Raw genomic sequence first — 17,055 nt, 5'->3', positions numbered from 1 at the left:
CAGATAAACCCAGTCGACCCCGGCTGCGGTTGAGCCTGGGCACGGCTGCCTTGAGAACAAGTGGAGCACATGCTGACAGAAAGAGAATCTGAATTTGGGAAGATGAAAGTCATGTTTAAGCATTCCTAGACGCTCTCTTCAGAAGGACTATGACTGTGTATGTGCGCGAGGATCAAAGCCTCGCCTCCAGTGCCGGGCTGATGGTGGAGTGTGTGGGAGGTCCCTGGGTCCCTGTGTGAATGGGGACAGGGAAGAGCTCTGGGCTTTGATGGAGAGCTTGTGCCTGATCACCCGTCATTGTCTGAATGTCTGAAGGGCAGGGACAGTGGATCAGGCTACAAGCTCGCTATATGAAGTGCAGTGGTGTTCATGCTGTTCACAGGTGTAAAAAAGACCTTCTTCAACTCTTCATTAGACAGGGAGACTGAGTGAAGTGAGAAATGATTAGATGTTGCTTTTAATACAAACAAATGGTCTTTGCACGCAAAACGTATTCTCGTAGCTTCATAACATAATGGTTGAACCACTGATGTCACATGGACTATTTTAACGATGTCCTTACTGCCTTTCTGGGCCTTTAACATGTCATTTGCGTTGCTGTCTATGCAGGGTCAAAGCTCTCGGATTTCTTCAAAAATATCCTAATTTGTGTTCCAAAGATGAACGAAGGTCTTAAAGGTTTGGAACAACATGAGGGCAATTCATGACAGAATTTTCATTTTTTGGGTGAACTATTCCTTTAAAATACTCATATCTCAGCTTAAAGGGATAGTTCACCCAAAAATGAAAATTCTGTCATTAATTACTCACCCTCGTGTTGTTCCAAACCCGTAATACCTTCTTTCATCTTCGGAACACAATATTTAATATATTTTTGATGAAATCTGAGGGCTCTCTGACCCTCCCATAGACAGCAAGGTAACTACCACGTTCAAGGCACAGAAAAGTACCAAGATGATTGACAAAGTAGACCGTGTGACATCAGTGGTTCAACTGTAATGCTACAAAGCTGCGATAATACTTTTTTTGCGCAAAGAAAACAAAAATAACGACTTTATTCCACATTTTCATCTCTATTGCGTCACTTGTGGATGCGTGTTAATGACAGTACCACACATTTGCTCAATGTAAATTCTGTCATCATTAATTCACCCTCGTGTTGTTCCAAAACTATTAGACTTGTGTTCATCTTCAGAGCACAAATGAATATATATTTAATATTCTCTCAGTTTTTGTCCATCCACTGAAAATCTAAGTAATGAAGATCGTATGGGTTTGTAATGACATGAGGGTGAGTAAATGATCACAGCAATTTTTTCTTTTTATATGCAAATACAACTACAAATCAGTCATTCATAGCTTGATTTCTCAGAAGAGGGTATTTTTGTGGCTCTGTGATACTTTCAAAACATTGGGCTCCATTCACTAATATTTTGAAACAATTCTTGCATTTATGCACACAGGAAAGAGTACTCACAGAAAATTTCCTTCAGATATATACTTTGTACCAACACCAATATTTTTATTCCGCTCATTCCAATAAGCTGATGAATTAGGACTGTCGAATGTGTCGTTTCAGTTTGTTTTAAACTTTATTGTAAATTGTTTGAACAAATTGTCAGAATAACATGTATTCAGGATAACTGTCTGAAAATTTTATTGCCAATATTAGTGTTTTAGCCATTTGAAATCATACATTGTAACTTTAAGCTCAGTTTTGTTTTTTGTTCTCTTTGAGTAGTATTCAGGTGTGCAATACGGTATGTATAAATATATGTTTGATGTATTTTAGGTCTGACTGTCTAAAAAACAGTGGTGGGACAATATCAATGATGTCTCCTGCCTCAGGGTAACTGCAGCTTCTGTACTAAAATCAATACTTTCTATTCCCTATAGAACATGACACAGAGGAGAGACTCAGATGGAGAACATACCCGTTGTTTGGTGACATGCCTCAGTCCGATGTGCGGCTGACTCCTGCACTGTAGAGAGAAGAAAAGAGAGAATGTATTGCTCTAGCACACACAAAAACACATTTCTACAGCTTGAAAAGACTTTGATTTTTGGTTTCTCACTCTCTAAAAATGCTTCAGAGAACATTGAATATAATCTGGACTAAAATTTGTATAAGAACAGTATTATAAACTGCATGATAGTTGTGAATACAAATCAAACATGGCAACCACACAAAGGTCGTCAGAAAACAGCGAATTTTATTCCTAGAGCTGTATTCAAAAGACAGACTCTCAGAAATAAGTACAAAAACTTCCACTGGGGCAGTACCCTTTCAAAATGTACTAGACCCTACTCTGAATTAGGAGATGGAGTTCCTAGAACCAAATATGTTACAAGATCCTGCTGTGCGAACAATTCAAAAAGCAGGAACTCCCTAGGCCAATATTTCTAGGAACTGAAAAGGTTTCTCTGGTGCAAAAGCCCCTAAAATGTGCCTTTTAAGCAGGGCTGTAAGTTTACTTTTTTTGCACATAGCACTGGTGCTACAAAGGTTGAACATTTTGTAGCACAGGCCAAACAGTTGTAGAACAAGTTAGGGGTGGGCAATATGGCAAAAATATCATATCACGTTTTTTTTTTCAGGATTAGGATATACACATAATATACAAATAAAACAATCAGTGCTTTATTTTTCAGGTACAGTATTTAGCAGTAGCCTAACATTCAAGAAATTGAATGAACAAATATTAAAGGGGTCATATGATGCGATTTAAATTTTTACTTTCTCTTTGGAGTGTTACAAGCTCTTGGTGCATAAAGAAGATCTGTAAAGTTGCAAACACTAAAGTCTCAAAACCAAAGAGATATTCTTTATAAAAGTTAAGAGTTAACCACGCCTACCTAAAACGGCTCGTTCTAACACGCCCCCACATATCTACCACACTATGTGGGAAGATTTGCATAACGCCGCCCAAATGTTCACGCAAAGAAAGAAGGTGTAACTTTTATTCTCGCTGTAGTGTTGTTGACGCTGCAGTCATGTCCTGAAGGCGCTGTGTACTTCGTTGTGAAAGCGAAACTACTTTGTTTGGTCTTCCAAAAGAGGACGATATCTGCTTCGTCATGCCTAGAGCTGATCTGTGCTGGTCGCTGAGGGAATACATCAACTTTCACCATGGACAAAGCGGAGTCCAGCCCGCCTCAGCTCACTCTATCTCGGCCTCAGCGGACGCTAAGACGGGGCTTCCCCTCACGCTAGGCCGCTGTTTTTTCATTGCCACTGATGATTCAAACGCGAGTTTTGGGCAGTAGAGTAGCACTTGTTGTTTGTCATTTCTCCGATCACAAATGCAGACAGAGTTTTATGTTTACGCGGCGCGATGCAATGCAACGCAACACGTAAAAAGACAGTATAAGTCATTATAATCAGTAATTATGTCCCCACTGGATGCAACAAATGCCTCGTTTGTAATGGGTTTTAATGTTTATGTCTCGTCACTCCGGCCGGACACGGCATCAACAGTATGTGAGGGGCGTAACATTTCTGTCTCACGCTTAAGGTATTCGGCCAATCACAACGCACTGGATAGCTGGCCAATCAGAGCACACCTCGCTTTTTCAGACAGATGAGTTTTGTAAAAAATCGACGCGTTTCAAAAAGGCATAGAGGAGAAACAATAATGTACAGTATGTGGAAAATAATCTATTTTTTCAACTTTAAACTGCATAAACACATTTCATTACACCAAATACACAAAATAATGTTCTTTTTAGCAGCATCATATGACCCCTTTAAAATAAAACACTATATAAACTATATGTTGCACTGTACAGCCCTGCTTTTAAGTACTATCATGCACGCTTTAGGTACAAAGGTGTACCTTTTGCCACTGCTGCCCCAGTGACAGCTTTTGTACCCTTTGTTTCTGAGAGTGCAGGATGCAGTGTGAGTTCTTGTAAAATAATTTATGTTAATATTCAAATTGGGCCAGTAAGTGAATTTAAAAACTCAACCATCAACTCACCACATTCATCTAAAAATAACTGAATTTAATAATTAGGGCAAACAAACAAATAAATAAATGGTATATTTTTGAGGAAAATTATTTGAGTCCTAATGTTAAAACTGCAATAAATATACATTCTTAAAAGTCATGGGAGCTTTTTTTTTTTGCGAGTATGTTGAGCTTTTTGAAACCTGTGTGTCACATTTCAAATGTGACGTGTGAAAGCAAACAAGCTTGGATTTTCTTTCCAAAGACGAAGCTCATAAACAGAGTCTGCAGTTGAGTCTGTCACTGCTCAGAGCCTGCACTTCACCAGCTGCATAAACACACACAAAAATACCTTAACTGACTCGAATCATGATGCCTCCTCACAGAACCAAAAATTACCCCTCGTACATGTCGCACACACAAAACCACTATACCACTCTGACTACCTCACTAAAGTCATGTCCAAAGATTTAAACACCGACCTGAACCAAAGACCACTGCTCCCTTTATTGGTGCGCAAAGCAATTACCTGGGAAACAGGTGACGGCTGAGTTGATTTTTCAACTCTAGAGAGAATTTATTCAGCTGATGTAGACATAACACAGGGCCTGGGGGAAACAACACCTGCTCCAACCCATCAAAGATGATGGACCTTTTCATAAGAGCTGAAATGTATTTACCTGACAGGCAAACATAAAATGCAAAATTAGGATCCAAATCGATTACACAATAAAACAGAAAGATGTTGCCATGTAAATTCATCAGTAAACTCAATATCTGAGAGTGAGACCCACGCACAAATCATTAGAGAGGACAGACAATTGCTAACAGAAACCCCGTCACATAGGAGTTCTTCATTATGAGGGCGACAGGTTGCCTAGTTACCACAGCAGCCTGCTACGTGCATGTTCTTGGGCTGGTCTACAGAGTCTCTGTCACGCTCCATTGTGACTGCTGCCTGAGAGGCCAAACACCTCCTTTAGGTAACGCATGTGTGTGTGGGAGAGCGCTCTCCAGGTCTTTGGCTAACGTGGGTGATTACATGCAAAATGGTTCAGGGGACTGATATCTTCATGCAGGGAATCAAAAAAGTAAAAATATTTTAAATGATAAAATATAATATAATATTTTAAATTATATTTCACTCAATATTTCAAAGAAAAGAAGTCAAAACTATCACATGTACCTTACTAAAAGAATAATATATTTAAAATAAATTTATTTCATACTAAGTAGTTCAAACCCATTAACATATTTACTAACATATCGCTTGAGACTTACTGATATAAAAATTATAATTAAACTTTATTTGGAGTACTGCTTGTGTACAATGCACATTTCTTAATATTAAGCGTAAAATGTGTTTTATTGTCACTATTGGTGAGGATTGTATGATTTTTGAATAATATCAGTGTTTAAATGTAAGATATTTAAAGTGTACCTGAAGTATACTTGCAATAGTTCCACTTTAGCACAATCAAACATACGTCAGTATATCTTTAGTTGGACTATTTCCGCACAGATTAAGTGCATTAAGTAAAAAATTAGTAGTGCCAATTTAGCAGACTTTATGTATACCAGTTAAGTATACCAACAGTACAATTACATTTACATAAATGTGACCCTGGACCACAAAACCAGTCATAACGGTCAATTTTTTATATACTTTATACAAATATATGGTTTGTTACATGACAATATTTGGCCGAGATACAACTATTTGAATATCTGGAATCTGAGGGTGCAAAAAAAATCTAAATACTGAGAAAATCGCCTTTAAAGTTATCCAGATTAAGTTCTTAGACATGCATATTACTAATCAAAAATTAAGTTTTGATATATTTACACGAGGAAATTTACTAAATATCTTCATGGAACATCATCTTTACTTAATATCCTAATGATTTTTGGCATAAAAGAAAAATCAATCATTTTGACCCATACAGTGTATTTTTGGCTATTGCTACAAATATACCTGTGCTACTTATGACTCTGGTTTTGTGCTCCAAAGTCACAAATATGTAAATGTATTTGTAGTATACTTAGCATGAAATCAATGTATTTCAATCACATTTTAGCATATTTATTTTTCACTAGGGAAGCTCTGACAAAATCAACTAATACAGCAGCAGATTTTCTGAATGAGCAAACTAAATAAATAAACAAATTAATAAACAAACAAACCTTTAACTGCTCTTTTAAACTTTCAGTATTGCAGTGTAGCACTGTTCATACCTTTTTTTTTAATAGAAGATGGGCTTTATTAGGTTATCATAAAGTGAGTAGCATGTCCTATCCCAAAAACATGCAGATGATGAGCTTACATTTGGTTAAAAGAAATGAGAGGAAATAAAAAGTGGTGGTGAATCTAGAACAGCAATACAACGAATATCCAAAGCATGTCAATTGTAGTCTTATTTGTAGCTTTATTTGTAACTTTAGCAACAGCAGAAAAAGGTCCTGCATTTAATAGACGCGTAATAGACATGAAAGTTTAATCCTTTAGTCTTACTAAACGAATCATTAACTGAAGTGAATGCTCAATTTGTCAATATTTATAATAATAAATAGTATTTTTTATATCTGATGGTGCAGATCCATATTTTAAAATTTACATTTTTTAATCCAATAAGATAGAAAACGCATCACATTAGATTTAAATGTGAATGTAATAGAAGACAAATGGAAGGCTGTATAAAAGGCTTCAGCTAAGGTTTTTAACATTTTCATTAAATAAGTGTGGTTGGGAGGGGGTGCTGACATCATTAACCCGTTTAATGCCAAGTGCCAAACACACCATACCCCAGACTGAGAAGATAAAGTGAAATCATTTACATGCAAGACACAAATGTCAAGGACGTCAAGGATCAAATGAGCACATATGAGCAGAATATCATTACAGTAAATGGCAAAGAAACCCAATGAAGTGCTGTAATTAATGCAATCAAATTCTCTTTATCATCAAATGCAGCATGACCATTAGTTCAATGGCTGTTACTCAAGACAATGAATGCAGCTCATTTAAAATGTAAAAATTTAATTCAGGAGCACAGTGTTTAATTATACAGCATCGTTGCATTATTTTACTGTACACAGCCAAAAGGTCTATAGAGTTATTCATTAACATTCCCATTCATCTCAATGGCAGTTTCTCACTAAGTACAAGACCGCCCAAAAAGTATGTGATTTGCCTACTTTACTTTTATATCCAGATTGTGTCATTACAGTAGGCTAACTGGGTCATGCTAACCAACCAAACCTTGAAACCTTTAGTCCAGCAGCCATTACTCCAGTCTTCAGTGTCACATGTAACTTCAGAAATCATTCAAATATGCTGAATGGTGCTCAAGAAATATTTCTTCTTATCAATGTTGAAAATAATTGTGCTGCTTAATATAATTGTGGTAACTGTGATACATTTATTCAGGATTTTTTAATGAATAAATTAATAAGAACAGCATTTATTTAAAATAGTAATATTTTGTAATAAAAGTCTTTCCTGTAACTTTTGATCAATTTAATCGCTGAATATAACTATTCATGTCTATAAAACAAAATCTTACTGACCCCAAACTTTTGAATGGTAGTGTATACATGCCTTACTTGAGGGACTTTGGAAGTTTATATAAAGGAGTAAAACTGTTGATAATAATGCTTTCATAGCAACAACTGCTTTGGAGACACTTGAAGACAATCAAATACCAAAGTGTTTCTTCACCAGGGTCAAACAGAGCTATACAGAGTATTTCAGAGCTCTATCGGAATTTGTCGAATTATTATAAATATTTTCCTAAAAGCTGTTCAACTATCTAAACAGGAGGTATATTACCACATTATCACGCACCATCTCTTTTCGCTCCCTTCTTTACGAAGCAGATGAGCACCAGCGCTTACATAAAGCTGACCTTGACTAACATAGCCTGTTGAGGCTGGTGAAAGTGTGGACAGCACAGAGGCAGCCGCTCCATCCTGCGGCCATCCATTTTATCAGCGTCAGGGTAACGGAGTGCATGGCTGTCACGGGGATGAGATACGGCAGGCTGAGGTCCCATCTGATGTCCTGACAGTGTCGACTCACCCCTGGCCTGTCCAGCTGTGAGTGCTCCTCTCTTACAGTGTGTGACAGGCAGACTCAGGGGCAGATAGTGCACAGAACATGCCTCATAAAACAAAAGGATTGAATAATGTAGAGGGGCTTTTTTACAGTTCAGGATAAATTACCTTGACATCTTGAGAAAGGTCTTGAGAGGAAGCCAATATGACGTTTTATAGCCCCAGTCTTGCTCTTGAAGGCTCACTGGAGTATTGGAGCTTTCATATAATTACAAAAGACTAACCTCCGGCTATGTTTATGGCATATTTTAAAAATAAAATACATAAAAATCTCAGGGTAAGAGATGGAAATCTGTATAGTTGAAGGTTGCAGATGTCTTCAATATACAAGGTTTAAGACGCACTGAAAGTCTGGCATTCAGAATCTTATCAAAACCTGGACATAAACAAAGTTTTAGGATTTAGCTAAATTTTAAACAAATAAACATTATGACACAAAATTAAAACTAAATTATATATTGTAGGTCACTAATCAAATTTACATCAATCAAGGTCAAATGTTCTTTAGTTTTCAGACTTAATTTACTTAAAGGCACAATATGTAATTTTCGCCGCTAGAGGGCGCGTATTCAAAATAAACAAATAGACAAAGACGTAGTTTGATGATGCCGTGACTGAGTGTGGAATCATGAGAGTTGTCGTCTTCATCTCCACAGCCGACGCAATCCGACGGGACTCGGGCAGAAATCATATTAATGGATGAGCTAATGATTTATTAACGTAGTAGAATGAAGCAGGGTGAGGCTAAAAGCCATCGAAGCGAAACGAGTCCGCTGAACGAGTGGAGCTTTTATTATGCCACAGTCGACCGCTTCCGCTCCTTCCAGTCATGCGTATATATTACTTTCAGATGAAGCTCCCCCAAGCTATGACAGCAGCCTAACCTCAAAAAGGGGTGAAATTATCAACTGAACACTTGGGAGTGAGACCGGTTTATGTTGTTTTTGAAAACAGAGATGAAAATAAGCGATGATTAGGGTAAGGTGCTTAGAGTTTGGGTAGACTGGCACATTAAGGTTTCCCGAATGTACAAACCCGATTCCAAAAAAGTTGGGACACTGTACAAATTGTGAGTAAAAAAGGAATGGAATAATTTACAAATCTCATAAACTTATATTTTATTCACAATAGAATATAGATAACATATCAAATGTTGAAAGTGAGACATTTTTAAATGTCATGCCAAATATTGGCTCATTTTGGATTTCATGAGAGCTACACATTCCAAAAAAGTTGGGACAGGTAGCAATAAGAGGCCGGAAAAGTTAAATGTACATATAAGGAACAGCTGGAGGACCAATTTGCAACTTATTAGGTCAATTGGCAACATGATTGGGTATAAAAAGAGCCTCTCAGAGTAGCAGTCTCTCTTAGAAGTCAAGATGGGCAGAGGATTCCCATTGAAACTTCCACATTGCATTCTGTTTTTATTCACAATTTGTACAGTGTCCCAACTTTTTTGGAAATCGGGTTTGTACTTCAGTCTGTGAGCATTTAATTTTTCTATGACATTCTAATTTATTGAGATGCACCTGTATAAATGGAAGTTTAGCTATAGACCGCTTTAGCTTTAGACACTTTCTTTCGAAGATGGTTTTCTCTCCACCTTTCAAAGTGGGTTTTTGGACAGTTTACAAATGTACAGCGCCCCCTTCTGGCTCATTTGAGAGGACAGCTACAGAGTTTTTACAAATTAACCAAGGGTTTGTGCAAATTAGCCTCTTCTTATTATTTAGGTTGAGGGAGCTTCCCATAATTTAGAAACACAGCAGCTTATGAAAGCGCAAGAGGCATTAGACACTAAATGCAAGCACCCAAGTGTTCATTAAAAATCTTTTTGGCAAGCACCTTTTCCATTGTAAGTCCCTTCGCGTAATTCGCTGCCAAGATCTTCGCTGATTAGCTTGTTATGTGTGAGTGACATGCCTCTCTTTTGAGACCTTGAGCCTGATGATTCCCCATTCCAAACAGCAGATGGATTGAGCGGGGCCTTTATTCATGACTAACGAGACACAAAGATTGACACACGGCATCGGGAGGAAAAGGTCTCCAAGGGAAGCGTTGTTTGATGAGATTATGCTGTGGAAACAAAACTGAGGCTTTCCTTGTTTTCCCAGGGAAAAAAAATATATTTCAAAGGAATTTGCTGTGAGAGGAAAGAGAACATTTACAAAGAAGAAATAGGTGTATCAGAGAGCATCTGACATTTATTTCTGTGTCGCTTTGTGATGGTTGATCATAATCAGTATACAAGGCCCAGCTGAAAACCCCATTTTAACAGAAAACAGTGCATAACTACACATTAAACAATAATGGTCTGGGTAAAACCACTCTCTTCTCGGTATGCTAATTTCATCAAATGAAAAGCCACAATAACACCCAAAAAAAGGTATCTGTTACCCCTAAATCAAAAATCTGTCATTAAAATGGAAATTGCCTCAAATAAGAGTCAATGAAGGTCAATTAAAAATTCTAATAGGCACAAAAAGAGATAGAAAAGCCTTCAAAGCCCTGTCAGCAGAAAATAACTGCACATGACAAACCCAGACCTCAGAGAATACATTTATGAAAATGAAATCATTCCAACATGGAAAGCACATAGGCCGTAATAAACGTAATTCAAACCATTATATTAGCTATTGTCAAGATTATAATTATTTTAAACCCGAATGGTCTGAACAGATTTCCATATTTTTCAAAATTGCAATTATGGTGACATTATAAACCTTAATAGTTAAATCAGCTTTGAATATGCATTAAACATGGCTTCTAACAAATGTTACTTTAAAAAAAATCTGTAAATGAAGCCACAAGTTGTGAGAAATTCAGGATTTGTGCTCTGGACCTTGTGTTGCCTCCAGAAGAATTTTGCAAATAGTTATATATATTAAAGGCTTAGTTCACCTTCATCCTATGGAAAAGAAAATGCAACTTTCTGCTATAAGTCCTCTTGTGCTCCACACAGGCTCCATACATACAAAACTGACTGTGCCTAAATGCTCTACTAGGCCACTAACTCCAAAGGACCAAAACAACAAAATATACACAGTTTCGAGTCTGGCCTTCACTTTCCTGTTGTGAAAAATCCATTAAAAATTAGGCACTTTAATTCTAAATATGATTGAAGGACAAGGAAACATGTCAGGACTGAGGAACAAGCATAAATCTCTCTCCAATGCCCAAACACATGAGAAAACTGACATCAGTCACACGGAAGTCTTTCACTGAAATGTAAGTATATAACATTCACTATAGAAAAACATGAAATCTTTCACAATCCCTTGAGTTGTTTATTCAATAGACATTGTAAGTAGAATATTCTGTTTATGAAACAGTCTGTGACATTTCTTACTGATGATTTGTGAACAGTTTGATATCTTAAAGGTCACTTGCTTCCACTGTCTGGAAGTCTTGTTAGCTTGCTGTAAATTTATTTTTGTTTAGAGGTAATTCCTAAAACATATACAGAAACCCACAACTGGAATATGCTGAGCAAGGCTAATCTTTTCTGCTTGCGTATGCTGGTTAGGATCTGTCTGTGACCTCCACATCCTTGAGAACTCACATCTAATAAATGCACTGATCACAGAGATCTGTAAGTTTTGTGAAGGAAGTCTTGACCACATGTTCTCATTTTCATTAACTAACCAAGCTAAGATAAAGAAGCACATTTCTTTTAGACACTTCTTCATGAAACCAACATATTAAGCAGATTACTCCATCAAAACAACAACAAAAATTCACACACACAAAAATCTGTATTGCAAACATTGGTTCTCACATTTGAGAACATCTCTCTAAACACTGCCTCACAGTGGAAGCACAAGGAGAAAAAGAAATGTTCATCCAAAATGTTCTGAAGGAAAAAAGGTAACAATAAAAAAAACGACATAATTTACATTACATTACATTTAGTCATTTAATTAGCAGACGCTTTTATCCAAAGCGACTTACAAATGAGGACAACGGAAGCAATCAAAATCAACAAAAGAGCAATGATATGCAAGTGCTATAACAAGTCTCAGTTAGCTTTAAGCAGTACATGTAGCAAGGGTTTTTGTAGCTAAGGACTCAGTTGGGCAGGTCATTCCACCAGGAGGGAACATTTAATGTAAAAGTCTGTGAAAGTGAAAGTGAATCATTTCTACATAAAAGTTCATCTCTGCACTACACTTAAATACTATGCTTTGATTATTCATGCTAAAATTGTTACACTATCAATATGTACTCAATAAAAAAATCTATATTAATAGTAAAATTGTCTTTTAGCTTTGAATGAATGAATGAATGAATGGAGGCGCTTTGAGAGAACTAATAGCTACACTGGCAATTTTGCGTATTTGCATATTAAACCAAAAATGATCATAAAGTGTGTTTAAACCTATATAACAGCTTTAGATTTAGAGAAAACTGCAACATTCCAGAGAAAATGAAAGAGATTGCTGAATAAATCTCACACAAGCCAAGTCAATTATTTTGCAATTGTCAGTATAAGGGAAGAAATGGATTCCGTTTTGGCTGGCAGCACTTTAGTATCCACTCTGAAATGGCCTGTCGAGAACACTGACAACCTGACATGGTTCTGATTAAGCGAAGCTGAGAGCATATGCCCTCTGACTGAAAAATCCTCTCAGGATGGGACTTTTCTCATCCCTCCATATCTCAAAATCCATGTATGAAGTTGACATATTTGTTTGGGTGCTATTATACTCTACACATCTTTCAAACAGCTGGAAGATGTTTAAAAGATGACTTATATGATGCCCTTTGCTAGATCAGACATGGGACAACACTATTACCTGCTGAAATCCTTATAAATCCTTGAACAAAATTTAGATACAGAGAACTGCACTGATTAATCTAAATGCTTGATTCCAACAAAATCAATTTAATAAGTTTAATTCAGAAAAAAAATCCTGAAAAGGGCTTAAATTCTATAAAAACTGATTCAAACTGATTAAAATATGTGACTCTGGAGCACAAAACCAGTCTTAAGTGTCAATTTTTCTAAATTTACATTTATACATTATCTGAAAGCTGAATAAATAAGCTTTCAATTGATGTATGGTTTGTTAGGATAGGACAATATTTGGCATTTGAGATACAGCTATTTGAAGATCTGGAATCTGAGGGTGCAAAAAAAATCTAAATATTGAGAAAATCGCCTTTAAAGTTATCCAAATACTGTCCTTAGCAATTCATCAAAATCAAAAATGAAGTTTTGATATATTCACGGTAGGAAATGTACAAAATATCGTCATGGAACATGATCGTTACTTAATATAGTAATGATTTTTGGCATAAAAGAAAAATATATAATAATTTTGACCCATACAATGTACTTTTGGCTATTGCTACAAATATACCTGTGCGATGTAAGACTGGTTTTGTTGTCCAGGGTCACATATGCTATGAATGTATCAAAATTGGGTTTGGATGCCTGCAGAAATAAGGTTTAGACTGCATGTAAATGATTTTAGATATAATTTTTATATTCAAGCAGCCTGTGTATGTGGGGGGCAATGTGTGGGTGTGTGTGTGCATGCATGGTCACCTTGCCTGACTCAATCTCATGCTGAGTGTCAAACAAGTAACCACAGGACACTAATGAGGACCAGATCTGAGCCAACTCAACATTCAACACCTACACCCTCCACACCACAGTAATCTGACCAGCCACAACTCCTTTACTGAACCTAAAACTAACTAAACTGAACCCAAGTAAGCTACAAACAAACACAATCAACAAACCATGCAAACTTTACAAGGGTCATGAACTGCCTCTTTTATTGTTTTGTACTGTTCTCTGTGGTCTACTTTTAATGTTATCAAGATTTTGACATCAAAAAAAGCATAATTTAGAGGTAATGTTTTCTGTCCTGTTTTGATCCCCCTCATCAGAACGCTGCATTTGAATAGGTGTGGCAGATTGTAGATGCGGAAGTAAACACCCACTGGTGTGATTGGCCAACAGTTGTGAATGTTTGACAGCCTACATCCTTCCTAGATGGATGCTGCTGCGATTCAAGTTAAATATGCATAAATACTCAGCACATATCAAACGATCTGTAATAACAGACACAGCAATAGTGACCACATAATAAAAACAGTTACTCACACTTGTGTGGTGCGACATCGGGTCCAATTTAGTCAGCACGCCATCGTCTTTTATTTTCAATCTCTCTGAAAATCCTGCATCGAATTGTGCCTTGTTTGTAAACGAATCCGCCGTAAAATTAAGTGAACAATGGACAAAGTTCTTACAGATGCCATCTGGGACTTCCTTAAAAATAAAGTTCATCCACTCTTTTCTAATGTTTGCATCAGAAGAAAGGCAATGCAAAGACTGTGTTTTTCCACAACTTGGTTGGGACTGCACAGCATCGTGTTGTCTTCTGAGCCATAATTATCGTTTGGTTTCTGCGTAGACCTGTGTTTGCCAACACATTATTTGATATTTTCTCAAGATTTTGTGCTGTAATCATGTCAACACTGCTTGTTTTTAAACTTTTTTATTGAAAGAAATGGGGAGTGTTTATATTTTTAACTAAGTACTATTCTGCAACATTCAAGATTCTGAATCTGTACGTTTTTCAATAATTAAAAACATTATTAATGGGAAAAACGAAATCTGTTTACAAAATCTGTTTTACTTCATTTCCAATTATCTATAATTAAATGACTGTAAAATCACCCTGTGTCCCCTTGGAAGCTTGCTGAGGCCCCCCAGTGGGCCCCGGCACCCTGGTTGAGAACCAGTGCTCTAACCCCAACTAACCAAAACACCTAAAACCCAAATAAAAACAACCTGCACTCAACAGACCTAAACCTGAAATAGAAAACAGCTCTGTAGTCCTATTATTCTTACAATGTACCCTAATCAAATGTTTGAAAGTTAAAAGCTCAGTTAAGATACATGCAAAACAACAGGACAAAAGACAGAGCATTTCAAATATGCACACACAGTAACACATGGGGAAGAAAGGCATGGTGAACTCATGAGATTAGAGGCAAAGGCAGATCTGATGGCTTTGTGCAGATCCAAACCGAATATATTCTCTTATATAATGGCCCAGCACTAATCCCTCAACACCACTGTGCTGCAGTTGTCCTTCACTCACTATATCTGCCATTACAGACCGATTATGGCCATCAGCAATAGATAATTGAAAGCATGGATTCAGCTGGTGCTCACAAACACTGATTTGAAATAGCTTGATCTGGGTGATTATAAAGTAAATTAAGCCAAGCAGCAGCTGACATAATGAACAAATCATCCGAACAAACATATTTTCATGAGAAAGTGAATATGTCACCCTCAAAAGATGCACACGTGTGATGCTTTACAAAAAGACAGGATAGAACATTGATGCATTTAAATTCATAATGCATTTACTGCCCAGTTGAAGGACATTGCAAAGCATCTGTAAATGAAAAGAATCGGACTGATTTATGCAGGTTTCATATTAGTTCACTTAGCATCACGATTTGCAGTGAATTTAGTATTTCAGGTGAATTTCCCCTGACACACTGACCCAAATACACACTGTAAAAGCTTCTTAAGGACATCAAGGCTGACTCCTTTCCATCAAAATTTGAAGATTTAGCTTTCATGTCCATCTTCACCCACTATTTTATACATCAAAATGGTCATCATCTTATGTAGTATTTGTTTATGTAAAAAGGACATATTTTATTAGCTTTAACCATTATTTCAATGCTCAGGTGGCCACCCATTGTGTGGCAGCAGCATTAACAAACTGATGTGAAGGTACCAATCTGCCTCCAATAACTGAGCATCGCTTTAATAGCTTAAACAATCAAATAACTACAAGCGCTGCTTTAATTAAACGGTAAGTAAACCAATACAAATCACTGTAACATATTAAACATGTGAAGATATCAGATAATGAAATGCTTGGTCTAACACTGTGACACTGGTAACATGAAAACAAACAGACTTTAATCTTACCTCGAACATTGGAGATGCTCCTTTCTCGGGCAGTGTACATCCCAGCAGCTCGGCGAGGAACTTTGCCATATAAATGTGTGTTGTATGTTTCGCCGGTAGATTGAAAACGCCGCTGGCTGCCTGGCTCTTGTTACCCTCACTACAGTGCCCACAGGTAGTCTTGTTCCAGCAGCGGTTTCCTACAGCACAACAGATCGATTTTTCGCTCCTTGGACTTTCCTTTCAGCATTTCTTTGACTCCGAACAAATAGGATTCATTTGAAAGGTGTGACAGCTCATTGTCTTTGTCTAGTCAAGAGCGCGTGGGTCTGCGTACAGCGGCTCGCGAGCGCAGTGAAGTCGAGCTCATTGAAAGCCACTTGTAATCCTTGTATAAGAGAGGGAGGAACAGCTGAGGGGACGCCAGACACAGATGTAAAGCTCCGACAGGTTGCCTACCTCTTTCTGGGATCTCAGATTAGTTTTTGGCCTGTTATCATATCTAAGGATCAAACTTGCACGTCATGAGCCCCTTAGCCCTCCAGAGTGCACTACTCGGTTTATGAGAACAGCACACAAATGAAACAAACCTGTTGAAACCGAAGTTAGACGATATAGGATTATGCATTGCTGGGTATATTGCATGCAAATTACTTTGGAGTCACTGAGTCCACATTTTTTAATTTTGATTGAGGAGGGATTTTTCCCTGGCCTAGGCATCGTTCTTGAGTCGATTGTTTACAGTGAATCAGTTGATCTGTTAAGGCTATACGGGAAATTATCTGAACGATTAGGTTAAAATTCGGTTCAACTCGTTGTCACACAACGGTTAACAACTCACTGGATGGGAAATGTATTAGTCATTATGATATATTTCAGCCTGTTTCTCGTACAAAGCAGACTACAAGTCATATAGGCTACTTTTATTATAGGCTAATGTTGCTTTTGTGTGAATTTCTAAGTTTGAATACTCCAGTCCCCAATCATTCTGACTGCAAGGAAAATGGCAAATAGTCAGAGCTGGGTAGTAGATTAGGCCTG

The 17,055-nt window shown here is 37.2% G+C and overlaps 1 protein-coding gene across 2 annotated transcripts in view; it reads right to left on the bottom strand.

The window, feature by feature from the left end:
* Window positions 1–16,553, bottom strand: part of rasgef1ba (RasGEF domain family, member 1Ba) — a 68,801-nt gene extending 52,248 nt beyond the window's left edge. The window contains exons 1-2 of one of the 2 annotated variants that reach the window (XM_016290706.1): window positions 16,036–16,553; window positions 1,935–1,982 (exon numbers count right to left, since the gene is read on the bottom strand). In XM_016290706.1, the coding sequence (XP_016146192.1) occupies window positions 1,935–1,982; window positions 16,036–16,104 (117 nt within the window). In that variant the 5' untranslated portion in view covers window positions 16,105–16,553. The remainder of the gene's footprint in view (window positions 1–1,934; window positions 1,983–16,035) is intronic. The other variant, XM_016290707.1, reaches the window with a different exon arrangement.
* Window positions 16,554–17,055: the final 502 nt, after the last annotated feature.

This window comes from Sinocyclocheilus grahami, unplaced genomic scaffold (assembly GCF_001515645.1).
Source record: "Sinocyclocheilus grahami isolate Dianchi unplaced genomic scaffold, SAMN03320097.WGS_v1.1 scaffold262.1, whole genome shotgun sequence".
In the NCBI taxonomy this organism is placed as follows: Eukaryota; Metazoa; Chordata; class Actinopteri; order Cypriniformes; family Cyprinidae; genus Sinocyclocheilus; species Sinocyclocheilus grahami.
The sequence above is the reverse complement of the archived record's forward strand: the minus strand, read 5'-3'. Positions and strand labels throughout refer to the sequence as shown.